This window comes from Macrotis lagotis, chromosome 1 (genome assembly GCF_037893015.1).
Source record: "Macrotis lagotis isolate mMagLag1 chromosome 1, bilby.v1.9.chrom.fasta, whole genome shotgun sequence".
NCBI classification, from domain to species: domain Eukaryota; kingdom Metazoa; phylum Chordata; class Mammalia; order Peramelemorphia; family Peramelidae; genus Macrotis; species Macrotis lagotis.
Window position 1 is genome coordinate 372,257,670 of NC_133658.1, and position 26,150 is coordinate 372,283,819.

Sequence of the window (26,150 nt, forward strand, 5' to 3'; positions counted from 1 at the left end):
TCAAATTAAATTAGAATGAATTTAGCTTGAAAAATTTCTGGGAATAAATGATAAATGATGTGTGATTTTCTTTAGTTTTTTTCCCTTGCCGAAATGCTGTCCTCCTTACCCACTGCCCCATGTAGCTCCTTCTCTTCTGAACTCCAATATTATGATAATCTCTCCCATTCAGTTTAGTAATATCACTTGTTAGGGTGTTCTCTAGTTAACAGATTATTCTTTTATCCCAGCTATATTGTAAGTTCCTTAGTATAGTCCTCTGTCTTAGAATCCATTACTCTCAGCAAAACTTCATTCCAGGGGCATCCTCTCTTTGAAGCCTTTCCTGATTGCTTCTAACTTTTATTCTTCTTTCCCCTCAAATTATCATATGTAGGGCATTCCATAAGACTTGGTGCAGTTTTAAACTTTTGTAGTATGTTTTAAAAGTCAAAGACTTTTGGAACACCTTGAATTTCTTTTTTTCTGACCACCTACCATGTCTCCCAGTAAAATTTAAGTCCTTTGAGAGGAGAGACTATTGTTCGTTTTTTTTTTTTAATTCATATCCTCAGGGCCTTAATGCTTAATAAAATTTTATTGGAATGACTTGAATAATTATGTTGCCTTTGCAGTGCTGTGAGCATATCATACTTGTAATGGTTGGTTTGAAATCATAAATTTTTTCACCGTTGCTTTAAAATTCACCTCCTTAATAAATATTTCCCAGGTAAACTTCCCTTCCCTTTGGGGAATCAGCATGATTGAGGGGCCAGGAAACCTGACTTCTATTTCTAGTTCTGATATTAACTTATCTAAACAAATCACTTCATCTTCTGGACCTCAATTTTCACTCATCTAAAATGAGGAGATTAGACAGGATGCCCTCTAAGGTCAACAGCTATCTTTGACAACCTCTGAAATCTCTGAAGGATCACTCCCTCCATCCCATGATCTACACTGTATTCTTTTATGTAAGGATATAAGCAGTGACCCCTTATCATAACCATGTTGATTGAACAGTATTTAGGTGACTAACACTTCAAAGAACCTGTGATATTATTGCCATGATCTTGCATTCAGTGAAGCAGATTGTAATTCATCCCCTGAGCTTCTTGTCCATATCCCCCTATTAGTGTGCCATGAGGAAATGGGGGGGGGGCAACCAACATGTTGCAGCCTTTCTTCATTTTCTTCTGATTTTACAAGTCACACTGCTTAGACTTGGTTCCCCCTGAGACTAGCTCACTCTTTTTGCTCTGTGTTTCAGCCTACACATACTTAATAAACACCTCCTTTGTGTAGTATACATTTTTAATTCTTTGCAGGTTAGAGTTTCCTATGACTCACAGCTATGTAACAACTGATAAATTGTTGGTACCAAAAAGATTGTTTCTTTATTTCTGAGAGAAATTTGGGGTCATTTTCAAAAGGCAATCCATCCCACTCTCCTCTTCCTGTTTAACCCGACTCATTGTTCATTTATAGCATCTGTTTGAGATACGGGCAAGCCCTATAAATTGTTATATTCAAGATAACAGGCATTCTTTTGATTTTTCCTGAGTTGATATTTAGGGCAAACTCTCTTAAACAACTATTATTTGTCTCTTCCAGGAGACTTGACAATATTCTAGGGTTTGGTGTAACCAGCATGATTAAACAGGTGTATTTGGAGGACTTCATCATATAAAGGGAATTCCTCTGCAACTTTTCTCCATACTAAATCTATATGGAGTGGTAAATACTTTTTTAAATTTTTAAAAAACTTTTGAATTTTTTTGGTGATGATTTGATGAACTTATTCCTTGTTTTATGCTAATAACATCAATAATTAGCAGTTCATAGGTCACCTCTGTTGTTGTCTTTCATTAAATGTGTTTTTGTTTTATCAGTTTTTTTGGAGACAGGATCAAATGATTTATCCAAGATCATACAAATACTAAGTGTCTTAGGCCAGATTTGAATTCATGTCTTCCTGACACTAGGGCTGATGACCTATCCATTGCATCACCCAGCTGCCCCATCTTTCATAGATTGTTGAATAGCTTTGATATAAGCATTGAAGATACCTTATGAGAAACAATAAAGATCCCTTAAGCTTGGAGATTCAGAGACAGTAAATACAAAAGAACAGTATAAAAAATGAAACACATTTTTACAGACAGGACACAACTCATCACTGATGTGGGTCAAGAAAAAACTTCAATACATCAGGTTCAGGGTCTCCTGCCTAAGATTTAATTCATATACCTAGCATCTTAGATTCTTAAAAGTATCTGACTGTGTCAAAGAATCTGAATGTCTTTTTGCAATGTTTTGCTCTAGTGAATCAAGAGTGCTTTTTAAAAGAAATCAACAGGGGTGACTAGGTAGCACAGTGGATAAAGCACTGGCCTGGAGTCAAGAGTACCTGGGTTCAAATCCGGTCTCAGACACTTAATAATTACCTAGCTGTGTGGCCTTGGGCAAGCCACTTAACCCCCTTTGCCTTGCAAAAAACCTAAAAAAAGAAATCAGCAAACTATAAGCAGAATGAGATCTTGTATTTTCTACCTTTCAATTATTTGTATAATGGTAAAGGTATATTCTACCATGAAGTGGTGCTTGCAGATCTGACTATTCTTTAATTGTGAATGCTTTCCAATCCATGTGGATGAATTTGATAAGCATTTTATGTAGATGGGAAAGTAGGAATATAGGTCACTGGTGATTGATATTTTCTCTTTTACGTTTTTCAGTATTAAAAAGGTCCAAGCCTTTGATATCTCCCCTCCTTCAAATAACTTAATGTCTTCAAAATGGTAACCCCTACCACAGATCTCTTCCATGTATATTTGCCCTAAACCAGCTTTATTGCTTATCTTCATTTTATTTAGAGAACCATTTTTATGTACACTGGCTATTCTTCTGTGACTGAAAGGTTAAAGTCTAATTGATCTGCTGTCCTTGATGGTTTAAAATAAAGTGATTATAAGAAATCTTTGTAGTTCTTTCCCAATTTTCTTCTATTTGTTGTCCCATTTTCACCCTCAGATGCCCTTCAGATAACTTTCCTTAGTTTTTGTTGAAAGACTTTAATTAATTTTATCTTCTATTGCTTCTGTTTTATAAACTGATACTGCTAAAAATTTTATATTATCCTTCTCCAGTATAACTGAATTTATATTTTAAACTGTATCTCTCTACTTATTAAGTAACTCAGTTTTTGACTAAGGTGCTTTTTTAAGGTATCCTTGTTTTGGCAGTTGATTTATATTGGTTAAATATCTGGAAACTTATTATTTATATTTGTCTTGTTTATTCATAGGCCAGTTTTCATCTTAAATAGGTTAGGATAGAGTTATTTTTATTGTGGTCCATTTTTTGTCTTGACTTTTTTTCTTCTAGCTCTGAACGAATTTCTCTTTGCTCTAACAATTTGGTGATCTGACTACAGCCACCACACTTGAACTTAGTCTCTAAGTAGACGTAGAGGGCAAATATCAAAGTGGATAGCTAATTCAAGACATTGGTAATGATAGTCCCACATCAGTGAAGAGCTGTGTCCTGTCTATAAAAATGTGCTTCATTTTTTATACTGTTCTTTGGTGTTTACTGTCTCTAGAGCATACCAATTTTTCTCAAAGAAAGTATTCATGATATAAAAGCCTGAAGCTTCTGGATAGTCTATAAGTCATTAGCCTTTTTCATTATTTATTACTGGTCCCTATTTCCCCAACCTTTTCCTCACTATGCTCATCTATTCTCACTTTTACATTGAAGTTACCAGGTAGGACAATATGTGCTTTTGATTCTTAAGGTTTTACCAAATTCGTCATAGAATTTCTCTACCTATTCACCCTCTTGATTCATAAATTTCAGTTATTCTCATGGTGGGGGTAACAAGGATATGCAGATCAATAAATTCAGTTCTTCCAGTAACATATCCAATTGTTTGGAGTATCAACAATTAAATTAAAGTTTATGGATGGTCTACAAATTGTGATTTTCATTCTCTGTTGGAGGAATTTGAGAAGATTAAGGGTTTGAATTAAACCAAGGCTGGAGAGCTTCAGCCTGATGTACTTGTAGTTTCTTCATGGGCTATGTCAGCATTCCACTGAGTTATCCTCTTAGGGATTCTTCTTTTATTCTGAGCTGGAAGCATTTAACCACTGACCCACATGGAGCTCTTTCAGTCCAGAGGAGAAACAATGCTGCCAGCCAGTCCTCAGAGATGCCAAGAGCTTGAAGCACTGCCCATGGTTATAAAATGGTAGGCCAATGGCAGGCAGCCTAGGAGTGGGCCCTCAGGACTTCTTTCTGTAGAGCTAAGAGGTTAGTAGTCATAAGGGATCACTGAACTGCCAAGGAAACACATTAGAGAAGGGAAAAGTGTTCTGGCCTAAAACTTTAGTCCTCTTAGCCAAACTTAATTGTTGCCAACCCTCAGCAAACCTTGTAAGGTAACAGAACTATTCTTAGTGCTTGGGGTCCCTCTATCTGGAAGGACCACCTTGGAGGTGAGTATAGTCATCAAATAAAGCATTAGAGATGATCTTCAGAGTATGCAGATTGAAGCATATTTTTTACTTTCTTTATTATCCTCAGATATTTTTTTGATCTGTGTTTTTTTTAATTGTTTTTGCTTTTTTTGCAGCATGGCTAATGTGGAAATGTTTTGCATGACTGCACATGTATATCAAATTGTTTGCTTCACAAGGAGGGGGAGGAAGGGAGAAAAAGAATATGGAGCTCAAAATTTTTAAAAATGTTAAAAATATTTGTTTACATATAATTAAGAAAAACAAAATAAAAATTATATGTAAAAATATCTAAAAAGGGACCATCAATCTAGCTCCCTCTGTTTCAGATGAGAATACTGAGACCCAAAGAGATAGTTATTTCAGGATGATGAGAGGATTTAAGTAGATCATTTGAAGGAACCAGGGTGTGCAGCCTGTAGAAATCTTTAGAAGGAATAAATGAGCTGTCTTCAAGAATTTGAAGGGCTGTCATATGGGAAAAGAATTGGAACCATTCTGCCTGGCTTTAGAAAGTAGGATTAAGACCAGGGGGTAGAAGTTGTAAAGGCAGAGATTGGCTCAATGCAAGGAAAAACTTCCTAATAATTAGGGCAGTCTGAAAAATGGAATGGACTGTCTAGGGAAATGGAATGGACCATATTGGGAAGTAGGGAGTTTCCCATCTTTGGTGGTCTGAAGACCTGATGACCACTTCTCAGAGATTCCTGGTAAAATACAATTTGAACTGTATATCCTAAAAGGTTTCTTCTACCTCTGAGCTTCTATGACTTACCCCAGGGGGTATAACCATGAGTCAGTTGCTGAGGTAGGTCAGGACTCCTTTCATTAGACCACACCATCAGGGATTCTAGCCCAAACAGTATCAGTTGTCTTTCCTCTACTGTTATCCTGCCTATTTTGTGGTCTTTTGTATACTCCCTGTGATGATTTAACCAGACACATGCAGAAATCAGGAGTGGGAGGAAAGCCGAACCCAACCATATCATTCCACCTGGCAGAATCATTTCAAAAGTGACAGAATCATCTGCTATATTCCCATGGATGATTCTATGATTTTAATGGGAAAGTGGGAAGAGTGCATTGTACCAATGCTGGGACTTGGCAGGTCTTCTGTACCCCAAATATTTTATTGATTTTAGGGTTATGTCATGCCTTCCAGTGCAGAGATGAATGCTTTTGGCCTGATAATCATAGTGCTGCAAAGAATCTTTGAAATCATTTAATCCAATACTGCTGTTCATCCTTCATTCTTTTTTTAGAAAGATTTTATTTATTTTGAGTTTACAATTTTTCCCCTAATCTTGCTTCCCTCTCCCCACCCCCACAGAAGGCAGTCTATTAGTCTTTACATTGTTTCCATGGTATACATTGATCTAAGTTGAATGTGATGAGAAAGAAATCATATCCTTAAGGGAGGAAAACAAAGTATAAGAGATAGAAAAATTACATAATAAGATAACAGGGTTTTTTCCTAAGTTAAAGGTCTTTGGTCTTTGTTTAAACTCCACAATTCTTTCTCTGGATACAGATGATATTCTCCATCACAGCTACCCCAAAATTGTCCCTGACAACTGCACTGATGGAATGAGCAAGTCCATCAAGGTTGATTGTAACCCCCATGTTGCTGTTAGGGTGTACAATGTTTTTCTGGTTCTGCTCATCTCGCTCAGCATCAGTTCATACAAATCTTTCCAAGCTTCCCTGAATTCCCATCCCTCCTGGTTTCTAATAGAACATTCTTCATTCTTGAAGAGGATCAATGACATCAGGAGGGTGATTTCTTGACTTGCAAGTGAATTGAATTTAAGTAAGGCAGAGTTGTGCAGAGTCATCAACTTCACTCTTTCCTCCAGACTTATCAGAGTCCAATCCTAAGACATAGGTCAGTTTGACTGCTGATGGCCCAGGATGCAGTGAAACACCTTGGTCTTTTTAAGCTAAGGTCTTTCTTAGGTCTCAGTTTGTCTGAGGTAATGCCCTTTCAGTAGTTAAAGACTAGGTAAGAATCGAGGCAAAAGATGGTTCAGTTTGTCTTTATAAAAGAATCAATCTGGTAGGGGAAAATCATCAGAACTTCAGAAACATACTCATTATACAGATGAGGAAAATGAGTCCAGAAGAGGTGAAGAATCATGTTTAGCTCTTAGGAACTGACTTCTAGTACAGAATTCTTTCTGCCATAATGTACTACTTCAGTTAACTGTCTCTTTCCTCCTGATCATAAACTTTTCAGCTTTGAAACTCCACCCTGGGGCTGAGTAAAGTCTCCACCTACTATAAACCTAGCCAGCATCATGTCATACTCCCTGAAACAGGATCCATTGCTGAGTCCTGGACACCTACTCTCCCTCTGAGGAGTCCTAGTTCTGGGCTTATTGTTCTTTGTCCTTGACCAGCTACAGATGGTGTTATCTTGACTTTCACATAGATTGAAATGAGGCAGAGTCATCAGCCTCACTCTCTCTTCTAGAGTTATCAAAATCCAGTCAAGATGATTGGAGATAGCCCAGGATGCAGTGGATAACCTTGACCTTTCTAAATATGGCCTTAAATCTCAACAAAGAATAGTTAGACTTTCTCTTGCACTCTAGCTCTTATGAAGGAACCCTCATGAGAATCATCAAAAACTTGGGTTTGGCTTGAGTCCAGATTTTCCCCAAAGACTTAGAAAGATAAAATATGTACTATGTAAATCAGATATAGAAAAACCATATTGTATCTTCAGTTTCCCATAGTCTCTTTACTGACTGTGATCCCATCATGCTTGGAAAATTGTCCTTTTAACATTTTTTCCTTTGAGTTGAATTGAGTTGAATTCCTTTGAGGTGATCCAAGGTATTTTCTCCACACAAATAAGTTCTCGACTTAAAACTTGAAACCATAACCCAAAATTCCTATTATATTCCCTTGAGAGTTCCTTAAAACATAGACATTCAGAGGAAAGAACTAAATGAACATTTCATCTTCATCTTAGCTCTGCACTTTTTGAGCAAATCTCTCAAGTTCCAAAGGTTTTGCATGCCATTGCCAGGTTTGTGCTCATTCTCCTAATGATAGTCATCTTTTCTGAAAAGGATGAAATTGAAAAAAAAAAAATTCCTCCTGCTACCAGTCAGCTTTAACTAAGGAATTCAGGGGCTCTCAAACTCATCAAGTCACAAGGTTGCCTCTAATGCTGAAAACATTCATCACAGGTTCATTATTTGATCACCTATGCTCAGGAAAATACAAAGCAGGGGGTGGGGCAAGAGGAACCAGAGAGAATGCACAAAAGAGAATCTTCAGAGCTGCTCACACCTTTGGCAGACACACAGAGAGAGAGTAAGCCAGATAATAAAATTACTCCTTTTAAGATCTACTGAATGAGTCAATCTTCCTGATTAAATGGCTATTGTACTGTGATATAATCCATCTTCCTCCATTTTTGTCATAAGGGTCAGGAGACCAAATAGTTGCTCTTTAATCAAAAAGTCTTTTGTTCCTGAGACATGGATCCAGAACCTCCCACAAGAGAGGCTAGAGGCATTCCCAATAAGATCAGGGGTGAAACAAGGATGTCCATTATGACCACTACTATTCAATGTCTTATTAGAAATGTTAGCTTCAGCAATAAGAGAAGAAAAAGAAATTGAAGGAATTAGAATTGGGAAGGAAGAGACAAAACTCTCATTCTTTGCAGATGATAGGATGATATACCTAGAGAATCCCAAAAAATCATCTAAAAAACTACTGGAAAAATTAGCAATTTTACAAAGTTGCAGGATATAAAATAAACCTTCATAAATCCTCAACTTTTCTATATATATATGACTAGCAAGGTACAGCAGGAAGAGCTGGAAAGAGAAATCCCATTCAAAGTAAGCTCAGACAATATAAAATACCTGGGAGTCTATTTGCCAAAGGCAGACTCAGAAACTTTTTGAAAACAATTACAAAACACTTCACACAAATTAAATCAGATTTAAATAACTGGGCAAACATCAACTGCTCATGAATAGGTCAAGCTAATATAATAAAAATGACAATTCTACCCAAACTCAACTACCTGTTTAGTGCCCTACCGATCAAAATTCCAAAAAATTATTTTAAGGAGTTAGAAAAAGTTGTAAGTAAATGAATATGGAGAAATAAAAAGTCAAGAATTTCCATGGGTTTAATGAAAAAAAGTGTAAAAGAAGGGGGCTTAGCCCTACCAGATCTAAAATTATATTATAAAGCATCAGTCATTAAAACTGTCTGGTACTGGCTAAGAAATAGAGTGGTGGATCAGTGGAATAGACTAGGTGTAATAGCGGGAAACAGTTATAGTTATCTGCTGTTTGATAAGCTCAAAGAGTCCAGCTATTGGGATAAAAACTCTCTCTTTGATAAAAACTGCTGGGAAAGTTGGAAGTTAGTATAGAAGAAACTTAAATTAGATCAACACCTCACACCCTATACCAAGATAAGGTCCAAATGGATACAGGATTTAGACATAAAAAACAATACTATAAGCAAATTAAAAGATCGAGGACTAGTTTACCTGTCAGATCCATGAAAAGGGAAGCAGTTTATGACTAAGGAAGAGATGGAGAACATCACTAAAAACAAACTAGATGATTTTGATTACATTAACTTAAAAAGCTTTTGCACAGACAAAATGACTGTAACCAAGATCAAAAGAGATGTAGTAAACTGGGAAACAATCTTTACAACTAATGATTCTGACAGAGGACTCATTTCTAAAATATACAGAGAACTGAGTCATATTTTTTAAAAAAGCATTCCCCAGTTGACAAATGGTCAAAGGATATGCAAAGACAATTTACAGATGAGGAGATCAAAGCAATCCAGAGTCACATGAAAAATTGCTCTAAATCATTATTTATTAGAGAAATGCAAATTAAACTTCTCTGAGGTACCACCTCACCCCTCTCAGACTGGCCAGTATGACAAGAAAGGATAATGATCATTGTTGGAAGGGTTGTGGGAAATCTGGGACACTATAACATTGTTGGTGGAGCTGTGAACTCATCCAACTTTTCTGGAGAGCTATTTGGAACTATGCCCAAAGGGCAACAAAAATGTGTATACCCTTTGATTCAGCAGTACCACTACTGGGTCTATACCCTGAAGAGATGATGAAAAAGGGTAAAAACATCACTTGTACAAAAATATTCATAGCAGCCCTATTTGTGGTGGCAAAGAATTGAAAATCAGGTAAATGTCCTTCAGTTGGGGAATAGCTTAGCAAACTGTGGTATATGTATTGTTCTATTAGAAACCAGGAGGGATGGGAATTCAGGGAAGCCTGGAGGGATTTGCATGAACTGATGCTGAATGAGATGAGCAGAACCAGAAAAACACTGTACACCCTAACCTTAATGTACTTGCTTATTCCATCAGTGCAACAATTAGGAACAGTTTGGGGTTGTCTATAATGGAGAATACCATCTGTATCCAGAGAAAGAACTGTGGAGTTTGAACAAAGACCAAGGACTATTAACTTTAATTTAGGAAAAAAAAAAACAACCTGATATCTTATTGTCTGATCTTGCTATCTCTTATACTTTATGTTTCTTCCTTAAGGATATGATTTCTCTCTCATCACATTCAATTTGGATCAATGTATACCATGGAAACAATGTAAACATTGGCAAATTGCCTTCTGTGTGGGGTGGGGGGAAGTAAGATTACAGAAAAAATTGTAAAACTCAAAATTAAATAAAATCTTTAAGTACAGAACCTCCCACAAGTCTATCCTCATGTAAACTCCATGGCGATATTTTAGCCATCTGTGGCCTGCCAAGCATAGACATCTGGTCATCTGCCTGTTGCCCTGCACAGACCCTCCTCTCTTTTCCTCTTCTTGCTTTTACTCTCAAAATAATAATTAAGGGGCGGCTAGGTGGCGTAGTGGATAAAGCACCAGCCCTGGAGTCAGGTGCACCTGGGTTCAAATCTGTTCTCAGACACTTAATAATTACCTAGCTGTGTGGCCTTGGGCAAGCCACTTAACCCCATTTGCCTTCCCCCCCAAAAAAACCCTAAAAAAATAATAATAATTAAATTAAAAGTAATTAAAAATTTCTGGAAAGGACATTATAGTCTATTCTTCTAAGACTTAATTCACAATCTAGGTGATGCCCAGATCCCAAACTCCCTTCCCTGGACATCATTCCCCTTAATGCATTCTTTCTCCCTATTAGAATATAAGCCCCCTGAGATGCAAGGACTGTCTCAACTTTTATCTTTGTATTATATTGTTCTTGCTTAGTATGGTTGGGAATAGTAGATGTTGTTTGTTTATGGATTGACTAATTACTCACCTCTTAGAAGATTTTATTATAATCTTAGTATTGTTTCAAATTTACCCTTGCTACTGGTTGAGGATCCATTTTTAAATTGTCAAGGCACAAGTCAAATATATTCCCTTCCCCTGTTGAATCTCATTGGCTTATCTCTCTATCCTTTCTTTCCATGATGCCCAATGTGACCATAAGATGAATCTATTCTAAAGCTATATATATCTCAAACTGAAAACCCTTCAGGATTTGAGGGAAAGAATACTTTATTCTTTAGATTCAAGAAAGCAGGTGTAAACATCTCCCAGCCTCTTAGATGAGCCCAAGGTGCCAGAGATATCACCCCCCCCAGTCTAATATAATATACCAGAACCCATAGAACATTTTTCCAGGCTCCTGTCTTTGAAAGGTTAAAGTCTAGTTAACACTTAGTATGAAATATGTGCTTACCATCTTTATTCAAATAGTTCTTTGCTTAACACCCTCTCCCTTCTTCCCCCTTCTCCCTCCCCCCCCCTCAGCTTCACATCCCCTCAAGTTTTGGCAGATATTTTTCTGCTAAAATAAGGAGTGAGAGTAAGGATCATGATTATATTAGCAAATTGTTCCCAGTGACTACAAGACAGGAGAGATACTGGAAGAATCCAGCTTGCCATGTGTCGGAAAGCAGAATCTGAACATTTAACCAATAGTAAATCCTCTTAGTACACTATCCTAGAATTTCCTTTCATAAAATCATTCAGACCTCAGCAACCATTTAGATATGTTCATATGTCATATGTTAATATATGTCAATAAATGTCAATTTGATGTGTCAATGAATAACTCCTCAGGAGAGAAGTTAAGGTGAAGGAAAAAAATTACCTATTTCAAAATAACTTTTAGGAGGTTGAAATGTCCAAGAGAGATATGTATATATGCATCAACACAAATAGATCTGTTAGTTTATTGGAGCCACTGCAGTTTGTGGTGGTGTTTTCCCCAGTCTTCCTCTCATCCATGCCTCAATTTCTGCATCTTTGTCCTAGACTTCAGCTCGGAATATTTGAATTGGGAGCCTGAGAACTCCTCGAAGCTCCCTTCTCAGATCAGCCACTAACACAAACCACCTGCAGGAGTTAGAGCCAGCTTTCAACATTGTTTTCTTTGGACAAAGTGTTTCACTTTTCCTTCATCTGCAAGCCTATGTCTTGTAAACTGCTGAACTGGTATTCTTCTGTTCCCTTTTAAGCCTTGTGATGTGGCAGCTTTGCCGTGACACCCTCCCCAACCCTGACTCCCATCTTCCTCTCTCCAGACTGATTCACTCACCTCTATCATCAGTCCTCCCCCTGCCCCAACCACTTCCTTTTATTATTTGGAGGAAATTGGGGAATTTTTCTGGTTTCCAGGGGTAATTTCTGTGGTTAGACTTTAGGGGCCTCTAGCCCTGCTCTTCCAGACATAAGGCATCTGGATAGGAGTCTTAGCCAGCATGGAATTCCCTCAGTGTCCCATGTCTCATGTGAGTGTAAAAGGGATAAAATATTCTTTAAATTGCAGCATCTTGTGGTCCAAGGACCTAGTACCACTTACCACTAAAACCTGTGCCCTGTGATCTCTAGACTTCTTTCAGTATAATTTCATGGACAGTATTGTTACAGACTATTTTGTTAGTGATATGAAGAAGAAATCTAAGTTGCAACAGAGAGGTCTTAAAGTGAAAACATCAGGAAGCAAACCACATCTTCAGCCACTGGATGGATGGATAACTTGGATAGCTTGGGGCACTCGGCCAGCCCTAAAACATAGCTTCATAAACTACTGAAAATGACCAGCCAGGAATCCTGTAATGACAGAGCTTGATATGAGAAAGTACATATTTGATCACAAGCATATATATCTTATATAGCGCCTTGGGTCACCAGTCACTTCAACTCAGAGAAAAAAATGGTGAAAAGACAACTTTCTGAGCTTAGTGGGATCACTGTTGGTAAATAGAATGTGGGAGATTGCAAATGTGATCCAATAAAAAAAAAACTAATAAATCACCGTAAGAGATTTGCCAAACCACTTTAAGAATATCTAAAGCCTTGAATCATGTGTAAATAAATTATTGAAGGGTATCTCAATGAATTTTACTAAAGTCATTTGAGGTGTTAAAATTATTCAAAAATTTTTTTTAAAAATAAAATGATTCGGGGTAGCTAGGTGGTGCAGTGGATAAAGCACCGGCCCTGGAGTCAGGATTACCTGAGTTCAAATCCAGCCTCACACGCTTAATAATTACCTAGCTGTGTGGCCTTGGGCAAGCCATTTAACCCCATTGCCTTGCAAAAAAATAAAATAAAATAAAATGATTCCATATGATCCTGAGAGCCATTGGTCAGAACAACAAGAGTATGAATGATGTCAACAATTGATTTGCATTGTCAGTAATGTCTTGGTTTCCCAATATATAAAATTGAGAATTTCCCTTCTTGACAAATCTAACTGCCACAAACCAGTAGGAATATCTTTTGGGTAATAGTTTACATTGACAATGACTATGATTCAAAGAAAGCTTGTAAGTGGACCAAATTCAGTCATGGAAATCTTCTAGAACACAAATTAATATTACGGTCTTTGTCTTCTTAACAGGTCATTTGATGAGTTTTACTAAGTTTGTAGTGTCTATTCAGGAAAGAATTGTAACCAGTGAGAGCCCTTCACAACCTGGCTCTAGCATACTTTCGAGGCTATTGTATTTTACTCCTCTTTATGCATTCCCTGTTCCAAATGAAGACCAGAAGTAGGCTAAAGTTGGACAATTTGCCGTTCCTTATATTTGATATTCCCTCTTCTATCTTGGCACCCTTGTACTGATTGTTAATGAGGGAAGGATAGAAAAGGAAGCTGGTTACACATTTGCTTTAGGAAAACAATTTTGGGGCATAGATTGGAGTAAAAAATTTAAAGCAGGGAGACCAATGAAGAGGCCATTTCAACATTTGAGAGATGATGAGGTATGTTTGTTGTATGAAGAAAGACAAGGAGATAGATGAAAAAGAAACAGCAAAGATAAAAAATGACAAAATTTAAAAACTGCTTGGACTTGTGGATTGAGTGAAAGTAAGGAGTTGGACATGATAAGGTTGAAAGCTTCAATAAATAGAAGGATGTCAGTCACCTCCACAGAAAGTTTAAAAGAGTGGATTTAGGGCAGAATATAATGTTTATTTATGCTGCATATAAATTTAGTTGATCATAAATATTCCTGTGAATAAGCCATATACAAAATAGATAAATGGTAAGTTTTTTTGTGGAGGTAGTATTAGCAGCTGGGGATATTAGGAAAAATTTCATGTAGAAGGTATCACTTGAGCAGATTTTTGCAGAAAACATGAGAACTGGGTGAAGAAACCGATCACTATAGCGAAGTGATTTGCCCAAGCCTGTCTAGGTTTAAGGATGGAAAAAAAGAGTATACTAAAATCATATAACTGAAATTTGAACCTAAGCCATCTAGATGACTTTCAAATCTGTGTTCTTTCTAGTTATCTTTGGGTAATTCTTTTTCACCAATATAATTTGAAAAATAGTTGTACTAATAAAGTTCAGAACAGAGACATAATTGACAATTTTTAAGCTCATACAAGTAACACAGATCATACCTGGGACAAGGGGTACTTGAGGAGTGAGGCAGGGAGCCAAAGACACCAGCACAATGACTGTAAACAATGCTACACACTTGTTTTTTCTGTACAACTAAAGGGCTGTAGATAATGTTAGCATCTTTTAATTCTGTACCTTCTGAAAGATGGCAGTGTGAGGGAAATCTCCAGCTGCTTGGATCTAATTATAATTCTGGTTCAGCCAACTCAAAATCTCTTCACTTTTCTCACAAAATCTTATTTGGGAGAGGCTGAGGAAGTTCTGGGTCTTGAATTAATGAATGAGTGAACATTGTATTTTGGGATATAGAGGGAAAAATATAAAAGTAAAACAATTTCTGCCCTCCAAGAGTTTACATTTTTTAAGACATATTCCACATATATAACGCAACATACAGAAGAAGGGGAATTTTGTTCAATTGATTCACAGGAAGTGACCCTAGACATCAGAACTAGAAGCAGAGGATACAGTTTGCAAAGATAGAAATTTTGTTTAATAAAGAAAAAGCTTCCAAACAATTAGAATTATCCCTGTTCCTGTAAGGTAATAAATTTCTCCAAATTGGAAGTCCCCTAGAGGAACCTGAATGACCACTTCTTCAAAGTTTTGCAGTGGGGATTTTCCTTTTGGTTATGGATTGAACCAGATATTCATCCTTTGGTTCTGGTTTCAAGGTAAAATGGTTAGAGATATGGGAAACAATGTTGAATCTCTCCAAACTCCTTCTGAATTTGGGGAAATTGACTTAACAGTCTTATAATGGAAAGAAATAGGCAGTTCAATAGAGTTCTCTTACTATCACATACTTTTGCTTCTCATTAGCTCATTGGTAATCACTAGCATTGGCTTATAGCTAACCTTTAAAAAAGATACACGGGTTTAAACTTGAATTCCTGAAGTTGAGGCTTTAAAAGAGTAAATCTCCCAAGGTCTTTAATGGTTCAGTGAGATGAAATTTCTTCAACTACACAAGTTTTTCTTGGAAGTTGAATTATTGTAACTTGTTTCAGAGTCACCCAGTTTGTAAACCTTTGCTGTCATTAGAGAGGTGTTGTATGAACTTCAGGCCATAGAGTTAAAAGACCTGTACCAGGCATTATATTAGATATTCAGGATACAACGGCAAAAATGAAGATTGCCTGACCTCAAGGAGCTTACGTTCTCTTGGATAGACCACTGAGCTGACATAGATTGGCTTTTGCTATGATTAGTATGCTTATATAATAGACTGGGTTAAATGGATTAAAATTTGGATTTGATGTGGGCTCCAGAATGGCATATCCACTACATATGTTCTTTAAAATCAAATTATATGGTCATGGAACATTATTGTTCTGTTAGAAATCAGGAGGGATCAGAATTCAGGGAAACCTGGAGGATTTGCATTAACTGATGCTGAGTGAGATGAGCAGAACCAGAAAAACACTGTACACCCTAACAGCAACATGGGGGTGATGATCAATCTTGATGGACTTGCTCATTCCATCAGTGCAACAATCAGGGACAATTTGGGCCTGTCTGCAATGGGGAATGTCATCTGTATCCAGAGAAAGAATTGTGGAGTTTGAACAAAGACCAAGGACTATAACCTTTAATTTAAAAAAAAAACTGATATCTTATTATCCCTTATGCTTTATTTTTTTCTTTAAGGATATGATTTCTCTTCTCATCACATTCAGCTTAAATCAATGTATACCATGGAAACAAAGTAAAGACTAATGGACTGCCTTCTGTGGCGGGGGGGGGAGAGCAAAATTAGAGGGAAAATGTAAAACTCAAAATAAAAATCTTTCTAAAAATATCAAATTACATATATATATATATATATATATATATACACATATATATGTATATATATGTATGTGTGTGTGTGTGTGTGTGTGTGTATATATATATATATATATATATATATATATATATATATATATATATATACCATTTGCTCAGTAAGCACTTATTGAGTGTCCAGTCACTGTAGAGTCCTTGAACTACAAAGTGAAAAGTGAAAGTCCCCTCCTGAAAGGAAAGAAAACATGAGCAAATAGTTATATACAAAACACATGGAGGGCAAAGCAATGTATCCTTTGGGACAGAAAACAGCAATCACTGAAAGGACAAGGAAAAATTGGTGGGTACTTGAGCTAAGGCTTGAAGGAAATTAGAGATTCAAACAATGCAAAGACTGAATTAAAGAATACTGAAATAATAGTTGAAGTGTAAGTTGGGGCTGGATTGTAAAGACCTTTAAATGCCAGATGGAAGCTGCTTCTATATTTGTTCTTCAAAGTGATGAGAGATAGAAGAACTCTGTCACTTTGCTAAAGATCTTGACAACTGCCTTGGTCATCATTTTTATTCTCAGCTTTTGTGAATTGAGGCTAGGTGATGGGTCTCCTTTAAGGTTATGAATCTCATCATCTCTATTTTCTGAGAGATCAAGTCATATTTTCCATATTGACTTCTACCACAATTCCAGACATGCATTTCCACAGGGGAAAAAAATAGCCCTAAGAAAACTTTTTTTTTAAGAAGATTGGTAAGATATTTTTTCAACATTGTTTTCAAGATTGCCTTGTTAATAGTTGACCTTTCTTATTCCTTTAACCCCTTGTGTCTATCTTTTTAGATGCAAATGTTGGATAAATTTCCTATGGAAGGAGGTCAGAAGGACCCAAAACAAAGGATAATTCCATTTCTGCCAGGTGGGTATGATCAGAATTTTTCAGGCTTATGACTTTTCTTTACTGCAGTTAAGTGGAATTTGTGGGTCCCAGGATATTTACAAACTGTTCTTTGAAACCAGGAAAACTGGGCAAGCAATTTATAAAAGAGACAGAAAATTCTCCTTTATACATATAAGTCTTTGTATTCTTTCTTCTGGTTATTTCTTAGAAAAATGTATTTTCTGGATGCTACATCCAAGAAATCACCAGGGTTTCCTATACCTTGGGAAGTTTCTCTGTCCCCTGGACTGGCTGTCCAAAATATTCATAGTCACTTTTATAGCATATTTAATATTCACAATGTGTGTGCTTAATGCCATAGGAAACCTGAGGGGGTGTGGTGTAACATTATCTCTTTATTCAAGAGACTTACAATGGAGGCATATAACAATGGTCAGGCACTGGACAAGGAATGGAGAGATTATAATAGTAAGAGTGTACAAAGAAATGCAGACGTGACAGATGAAGAAACTGATATTGATTAGCCTGTAGAATTAGGGCTAGTAGATTTAAGGGCGACTAGGTGGTGCAATAGATAAAGCACCAGCACTAGAGTCAGGAGGACCTGAGTTCAAATGCAGCCTCAGATAATTAATAATTATCTAGCTGTATGACCTTGGGCAAGTCACTTAATCCCCATTGCCTTGGGGGCGGGGTTAGAGATAAGGTTAGGGGACCTAGCCTAGTATCTTCAGTTATTTGAAATGTGTCTTGTGGAAGAAGGATTATGTTTATTTTGTTTGGTCCCAAAGGGCAGAATTAAGGACCAAAATTGGATGCAAAGTAGGGAAACTGCCTAAGGAATGTGGAACAAGCTGCCTTGGGAGATTTTGGGTTCCTCTTTTTCAAACAGTGACTGGAAAGCTATTCATCATGAATGTTATACTAGGAATTTCTTCTGACTAGGGATGAATATTGGAGTAGTCAGAGAAAAAGCATTTATTAAATGTTTAGTTATATGCCAGAGACTATGCTCAGAAAGCAAAAACATCCTTCCCATAAAAGGGCTCATATTGTAATGGAGGTACTTGTCGGTACCTTTCTAATGGGGGTGACTGCATATAAGAGCATGTGGAGGAGGGGCAGCTAGGTGACGCAATTGATAGAGAGAGCACTGGCCCTGGAGTCGAGAGGACTTGAGTTCAAATGCAGCCTCAGACACTTAATTACTTAGCTGTGTAACCTTAGACAAGTCACTTAACTCCTTACCCCACCCCCCCAAAAAAAGCATATAGAGGAATGAATGAAAGACAGTTAATGAAGGGAGGGACTAGCAGCTTCAGGGACCAGGAAGGACCTCCTTCAGACAGAGCAGGGGATGATGCAATAGAAAGAGCCTTTAGGGGATGCCCAGGGCTAGTGAGTGTAACAGGAATGAAGATCCAGCAGAGGAAATTGGAAATGGAATAATAAGGCAGATTGGAGAACCAGAAGAAAGCAGTGTCACAAATATATAGGAAAAAAGAGATTATCAAAGAAAAGGTGATAACAGTGTCAAATTCTGCCAAGAGGTCTAAAAAAAACAGGAATTGAGAAAAATTGTAGGGGTGGTTGGGTGGTGCAGTGAATAAAGCACCAGCCCTGGAGTCAGGAGTACCTGGATTCAAATCTGGTCTCAGACACTTAATAATTACCTAGCTGTGTGGCCTTGGGCAAGCCAGTTAACCCCATTTGCCTTGCAAAAAAAAAAATTGTAGTTGAGAGTTTTACACAGGAAAAGTCACACGTCTACAAAAATATAGCAGTTCTTTTTGTAGTGACAAACAATTTAGAAATTGAGGAAATGCCTATCAGTTGGGAAATGACTGAACAATGGTATGTGAATGTTATATGGAGTACTATGGTTTTGTAAGAAATCAGGAGCAGTCAGACTTTAGGAGAAGCATGGAAAGACTTGCATGAACTGATGCTGAATGAAGTGAGCATAATCAGAAGAATATTGTTCACATTAATAACAATGTGAGATGATCATCTATGACAAATGATCAGCAGTTCAGTGATCAAGGAGAATCCTAAGAGACTTGTTATGGAAAAATGCTATCCTCAGCCAGATAAAAAACTATGGAGTCTGAATGCAGAACAAAGCATTCCATGTTTACTTTTTTTTTTTTTTGCAAGGCAAATGGGGTTATTAAGTGGCTTGCCCAAGGCCACACAGCTAGGTAATTATTAAGTGTCTGAGACCAGATTTGAACCCAGATACTCCTGACACAAGGGTCAGTGCTTTGTCCACTGCACCACCTAGCCGCCCCCCATGTTTACTTTTTAAAACTTCTTTTTATGTTTTTTCTTTCTTTCTCATAGTTTTTCCCCCTTTGTTCTAATTCCTCTTTCACAACATGACTAATATGGAAATTATTAATCACATATAAAATTTTTACCAGATTATTCACCACCATGGGAAGGAGGGAGGGAAGGAAAGAAGGAAGGGTGATAGAAAAACGTGTAACTCATAAACTTGCAAATGGATGAAACTAAAAACTACCTTTCCATGTAACTGGAAAAATAAAATAAAGTAATAAAGAAGGAACAAAAGAGTGTTACAAATATTAGACAAGTCAGCAATTTGCCCATAATCCTACAGCTTGTCAGAGTTGGGGATATGGACCCTTGGACCCAAAGTTATTATAGATTTGGAGCTGGAGGGGATTTAAGAAACCGTTAAGCACAACTCCTTCATTTCATAGATGAGGAAACTGAAGAACAGAAAGGTTAAATAGCCAGGACTTTCTGACTCCATTTCTAATGTCCAGACTATTATACCTTGCTGCCTCTTAAATTAGTTTACATCTAGACCAAGATTCTGTTCTAATAGAATTGTAGGTTTCTTCCACAAGAGGAGTGAGTTTTTTTTACTATAACTTTACTTAAGTATAGTAGTGGAAGTCTAATAGTACTTTGTTTATCTATCCTCCTGTTGATTTGGCTGTTTAAGATGAAGCTGGCTTAAAACTTTAAGATTTAGGAGTAGAAGGGACCTTGGAGATCAGCTAGTCAAATTCCCACATTTCTTTTTTCTTCATTTCACTCTAAGACTTATACAAGGGGACCCCAACCTCTCTATTAGATCAGATAGATCTAATAGATTAGATTTGACCCAACTGAATGTAATTTCTCTTTTCTTCTAACCTCTAAGGCAGGTGTAAAATTATTCCTTTCTCAGTTTTTGTGTTATCATTATGGGTCAGTTATAGGAACTACCTCCCCAAATACCAGTTGCAATCTACGTATGTTTGAAGACAGGAATTGCCAAACTACTGACTACCTATTTGCATGTTAAGAATGATTTTTACATTTTGAAATATAACAAACTTTATTTAAAAATGTAAAAACATTTCTTTTTGACTATAAAAACAGGTTCCACAATGGCAATGCAGATAGTAGGACCCCCAAATTTAAGAGATAAGCCTTAAGGAGCTTCTAGATGCACCAACAAGTTAAGTATTTTGCTCAGACTCACTCAGCTTATAAATTCATTACTTAGGATTATGAATTTAGAGCTGGCAGAGATCTGAATAATCTTTTAGTTCACCAATTCCCACTTAAGTTACAGATGGGGAAACTGAATCCAGAGATCAGAGTTGAACCATAGTTTTCCTAACTCCAAGCCTAACATTTTATCGATTATGTAACATTTCTTCTATTTTCCTGATAGTATCAACAATAGTGATAATAATAATAGCTATCATTTATATATTGCTTTAAGATTTGAATACACTTTTACCAATCTTATTTCATTTTCTCTACTTTTACAACCCTGAGTGGTATCCTAGAATAACACTGCAATTATGCTTAGCTTCAATCATTGTGAAAAAGCTCACTAGGTTTAGGCATGCCCCACACATTCTTAAAATATAATGCCACCAAATAAAATGAACAGTCAAAATGGTCTGAAAAAAATCTCTCCCAGATCACAGTAGTTAAGACATCTTCTTTGAACTCCTGAAGCTTTATTGATCATGTGCTCCCCACCCCCCACCCAAGAATGAATATGAACAGTGCTTCCAGAAATTGGACTTCTTTATAACAAGTTGCAATGACCACTTGTTGCATTCATAAAATCCTTTTAGTCCTCCAAACCCCCATTTGTAGTGCGACCCTCTGGAATGTCTCCTCTCAATCTCCCCAATGGCATTTCCTGCAGCCCAAGAGAAGGGTGGGGAAGTTCTCTAGAAACAATCTGTTTCTCAGGGACACAGTGGAGGTCTGACTTCATCCTCTAAGCTCTTAGCATCAGCAAAACAAGAGCAAATCTGATATTAGCACACACACAAAAAAAAAAAGGCGGGTGGGGGTGTGGGAAGTAGCCCTGTGCAATTTTCCATTCTGACCAAAGCTGGAAAAGCTAACTTGGCCGAGGGCATGGCTTAAATAATAAGAATTACAGTTTGGCCTTCTTCCACCATAGAAAACAAAACCCACTAGTTCCCACCAGATTGCTTCTTTTTTTTATAAAGCAATGATTCCACTCCAAATAGCCTAATTGATCCAACAAAAGGCTAGAAAGCCATTCTATTGTGCTCTCCTGGCTTGGGGCACAAATGAAAAGACTCTAAAACTGGGGGGCACTCTGTTAGTCCTTCACAAATGAGTCTTTGGGCAAGTGAAGCTGAGATTGGAGCTCTGTAGACTAGTTGTGTGATTCTACTTCATTGCAAATAAAAGGAAGGCCTGAACATATAAGTTAGGCACCCTCTGGTGCTAAATTTTTAAAATCAGTGAAACACCTAAGGGATTTTATTTGATCTGAGGGGTTTAGGGGAGAGGAATTTTTTTGTTGTTTTTGCAAGGCAATGGGGTTAAGCAGCTTACCCAAGGCCACACAACTTGGTAATTATTAAGTGTCTGAGATCAGATTTGAACTCAGGTCTTCCTGACTCCAGGACCAGTGCTCTATCCACTGTGCCACTTAGTTGCCTCACTTTGGTGGGGGGAGAGGAATTTTTAAGCCACATTAAAGGAGAGATGACATTAGCTATAATGTGGCATCATGGAAAGATCATTGGTCTTGAAGTCAAAATTGTTTGATCCTGACTCTTGGTGACCCAGTGAACTGTACTATGCATGGAATTTTCTTGGCAAAGTTACTGGACTGATTTGCCATTTCCTTCTCCAATGAATTACTTGCACAGAATCGTACTGTTAGTATCTGAGACTGGATTTAAACACTGGTTTTCCTGATTCCAAGCTCAGCACTATATCCAGTGAGCCTTCTCACTGCCTCAGAAATCAAAGTACTTATGTTCAGTCCTGCTTCCATTGCTAATTAACTGTTCAGTCTTGGGAGAGTCACTTAAGCTTATTTTCCTCATCTGCAAAAATGGAGATGATATTTAAACTACTTTTCAAGGTGGTTATATGGAAAACACTTTATAAATTGTCAGTTGTTAAAGATATTTAAGTTACTCTCATGATGATTCCCTTGAGCTGCTTATACTGAAGGATACTAGGAACCCTCTTCTCTTCTCAATACCCTTTCATTCTTTACTTTTCATAAGGTTTCCACTAGTTCCATTTCCTAGGAAATTCATGTTCTCTATTTTATGGGAGAAAGTCATTTATTCAAAGATTTTTAAATCAAGTGTTCGTTCTACTAAAACAGAGCTCAACTATCTTTTTTTTTTTTGCAAGGCAAATGGGGTTAAGTGGCTTGCCCAAGGCCACACAGCTAGGTAATTATTAAGGTCTGAGACCAAATTTGAATCCAGGTAGTCCTGACTCCAGGGCCGGTGCTTTATCCACTGCGCCACCTAGCCTCCCCTTCAACCATCTTTAGAGCTACCTTTCTAATTTTTTTAAGCATAAATTAATGAGAAGATAGGATTCACTTCACAGAATTTTATAATACAAGCACTTTTCCCAGGAATAATCTGTTTTGTATTTTAAAGGATAATTATGTAACTGTTTAATTTACTAAGGTAAATTAGGGAGATGCCTAAGCCCTCTTGTAAAGCTTGTTTCTAAAAACCTTTCTAATAACCATATTTAATTTTTTTTTTTGCCCTCTGCAGGTGGGAGGGCATTCTTGGCCAAAAGATAGGTGGAAGGGCTTGTGGTTTCCTGAATTTTTTTTTAGGTTTTTTTTTATTTGGTTGGGTTTTTTTTTGTTTGTTTGTTTGTTTTTTAGTTTTTGCAAGGCAGTGGGGTTAAGTGGCTTGCCCGAGGCTACACAGCTAGGTGATTATTATGTCTGAGGTCAGATTTGAACTGAGGTACTCCTGACTCCAGGGCCAGTCAGTGCTCTATCCACTGTGCCACCTAGCTGGCCCTTCCTGAATATTTCGATTAATATTTCTATATATCTTTTTATTATGTCCCCTTGGCTCTCTTGCAAAGCATAATAGAGTGCCTCTGCTTTTCTTCCATAGTCCTTGGAGAAGAAATTTGAGCACTTTATGATCTTTACAGATAAGAGAAATATTGGCCAAGTATTATTTTATTAGAATGAGCACTTGGTGACATGGGCTTTAGAAATGTAAAAGAATCTTCTGTAGACTTTTTCAGACCTTTCCAAGTATCTTCTTGTATATCAAACTAATTGCATACCATTGCTCTAAGCCCCTTCCCTGCCTCCCACCCCTATTGACAGAGCACAGAATTATCAGGAGGGGAATTTATAAAGCATGAAACACTTGTAGATTTCCATTTTAAATACTAACTGACAACAGTATCCTGATCTCATCCACTATAGGCAAAATTCTCTTCCGACGAAGCCACATCAGGGATGTAGCTGTTAAACGCTTGATTCCCATTGATGAATACTGTAAGGTGAGTATGTTGAAAACTATCTCTTGACAATGCAGTTTTCCCTATCTTTAAAGCTGTTTTCGCCCTTATAGTATCTAATGCTCCAGTGGATAGTAACATCTTTGAGGACCAGAATTGTCTTTTGCCTCTTTTCATGTCCCCAGTGTTTAGCATACAGAAGGCCCTTGATAAATGTTTATTGATTAGTTGATTGCTTCCTTAGTAGAATTAACTTTATGCAGCATATTATATACATATATTGTATATTATTGTCCCTCAAGGGAAACAAAGGTAGTATCTTTGTTTTTCACATGTACACATGTACATATTATCTTTATTTTTTACATATTCACCTGTCCACAGCCATCTTTTTTTCTCATATTTGAAAATGACTTTTCAGACAACAAAACAAAAGCGACTCTAGTGAAGCACAGGATATTTTAGGGAATCATTTCTCCTACCAGGGTCTGGAGTTCAGAGAAGGTTCTAATTAAATATAACTCAGACAGGGTTTTAGTGGACTCCAAGCTCAGTATGAGTCAACAGTGTTTATTTCTGTTACTATAAGAAAAAATCTGTCTTGAGAATCAAGACCAGTGATGCTCTGTCCTGGATAGTCTTCCTCAAGAGTATTCTGTCCAGTTTGTCTGCATTTTAGAAAGGACACTGACAAGCTGGAATGTTTTCAGAGGAGAGTGACCAAGGTGGTAAAGGGATCAGAGACCTTGCCAATGGAAAAAGATTATGTGTCATTTAGGAATTTGTAAGTCTATCTTGCAGAAAAGGAATTGAATTTGTTTTGTTTTGTCCTAGCGAACAGAGCTAGAAACAGGATTAAAGGAAGTTGCATAGAAACAACTTTCTTTCTTATATGTGTATGTGTATATGTGTATTTTGCTTGTGTATATACATATATGTGTGTTCATACCTTATATATAAGCATGCATATACATGCATTAACACATTTTTATATATGTACTATATATTTATATGTGCTATATACCATGTTATACTATATACATATTTACATTGTATATGATATAGATATTAAATGACATTACATACTATAAAATATAGTGTATATATTATAAAAATAAACTTGATTCAAAGTAACTAGAACTATTTAAAAGCAAAACATGTCATCTTAGGAGGTAGTGAGTTCCCTGTCTGGATATCTTCAAGCAAAGACATGGATGATCAGTTGATAGAAATGTCCTGTGATTCTGTGACATTCCTCATTCTTTGTTTTGCTTTGGCAGGAGAGAGACTAGCATTTGTTTGATTTTTTTTTTGTCTTGTTTGTGACATTCAGCATGGTGTTCAGGAATCAGCTCTATTCGGTGTCATATTTAGTATATGGACATGGATAGAGATAGGCTATTGTACAAGCAGCCTTGTCTACTGGCCTTGGACATCCCTAGGGCTGTAGTGCAGGAGTGAGAGGGTTCAGTCCTATTGGGAAATGTCCCAATCAGTTGGATTCCTGAGTCAAAAGATCCCTTGCTAGAGCATAAAGGTTCTGTAATTATTTAAAACTTGATCCTTCAAAGGCACAGATTCACACTAACTTAAATCTCTGTGTGAGAAAAATAAAACCTTAGAAATTTACACTGTGGATCAAAAGCAGGTTTAAAGCATATTGAGATGTAAGTGAAATGACAAGATGGAGGCAGGAAATAGTTCTCTCTTTATAGGAACAGGAATATGTTGGTTGACTCATAGATGGACAAGTAAAGGAGATCATTGAAGTATAGAAAAAGGAGGCATGAGACAAAAGTAAAAGGCAGCATCTTCTAGTAAAGAGAGTATTGAACTTTATGCCAGAAAGAATTGAGTTTGAATTCTGTTGCAGATCTCTACCACCCTTTCTGTAAAATGGGAATAATAAGATGAAAAAAAATCTGTAAAGTGCTTTGCAAATCTTAAAGCCCTATATAAATGCTATTTATCACTATTATTAATGTGTTCAAATGGTCATTTCTCAGAAAACTCAGGCAGATAGAAACTTCCCCTTCACACACACACACACACAGAGAGAGAGAGAGAGAGAGAGAGAGAGAGAGAGAGAGAGAGAGACACACACTTTAAAAACATACGAGCTCATGAAACTACTTTCTTTTCTCAGAAACTCCAGACATGAGACAAAGAAAATTTCAAAACCTAATGAAACTCAATAATGCAGGGGAAAGAACATTGACCTTAGAATCAGGAAACCTGGGTTTGATCCCAGCTCTAACCTTTCCTAGGATGTGACTCAC

At 37.0% G+C, this 26,150-nt stretch overlaps 1 protein-coding gene across 1 annotated transcript in view; it reads left to right on the forward strand.

Moving 5' to 3' along the window:
- Positions 1–26,150, forward strand: part of SH3PXD2B (SH3 and PX domains 2B) — a 125,764-nt gene that overhangs the window by 53,576 nt on the left and 46,038 nt on the right. Inside the window, exons 3-4 of the mRNA XM_074212409.1 lie at positions 17,049–17,124; positions 23,837–23,913. Of these exons, the coding sequence (XP_074068510.1) occupies positions 17,049–17,124; positions 23,837–23,913 (153 nt within the window). The remainder of the gene's footprint in view (positions 1–17,048; positions 17,125–23,836; positions 23,914–26,150) is intronic.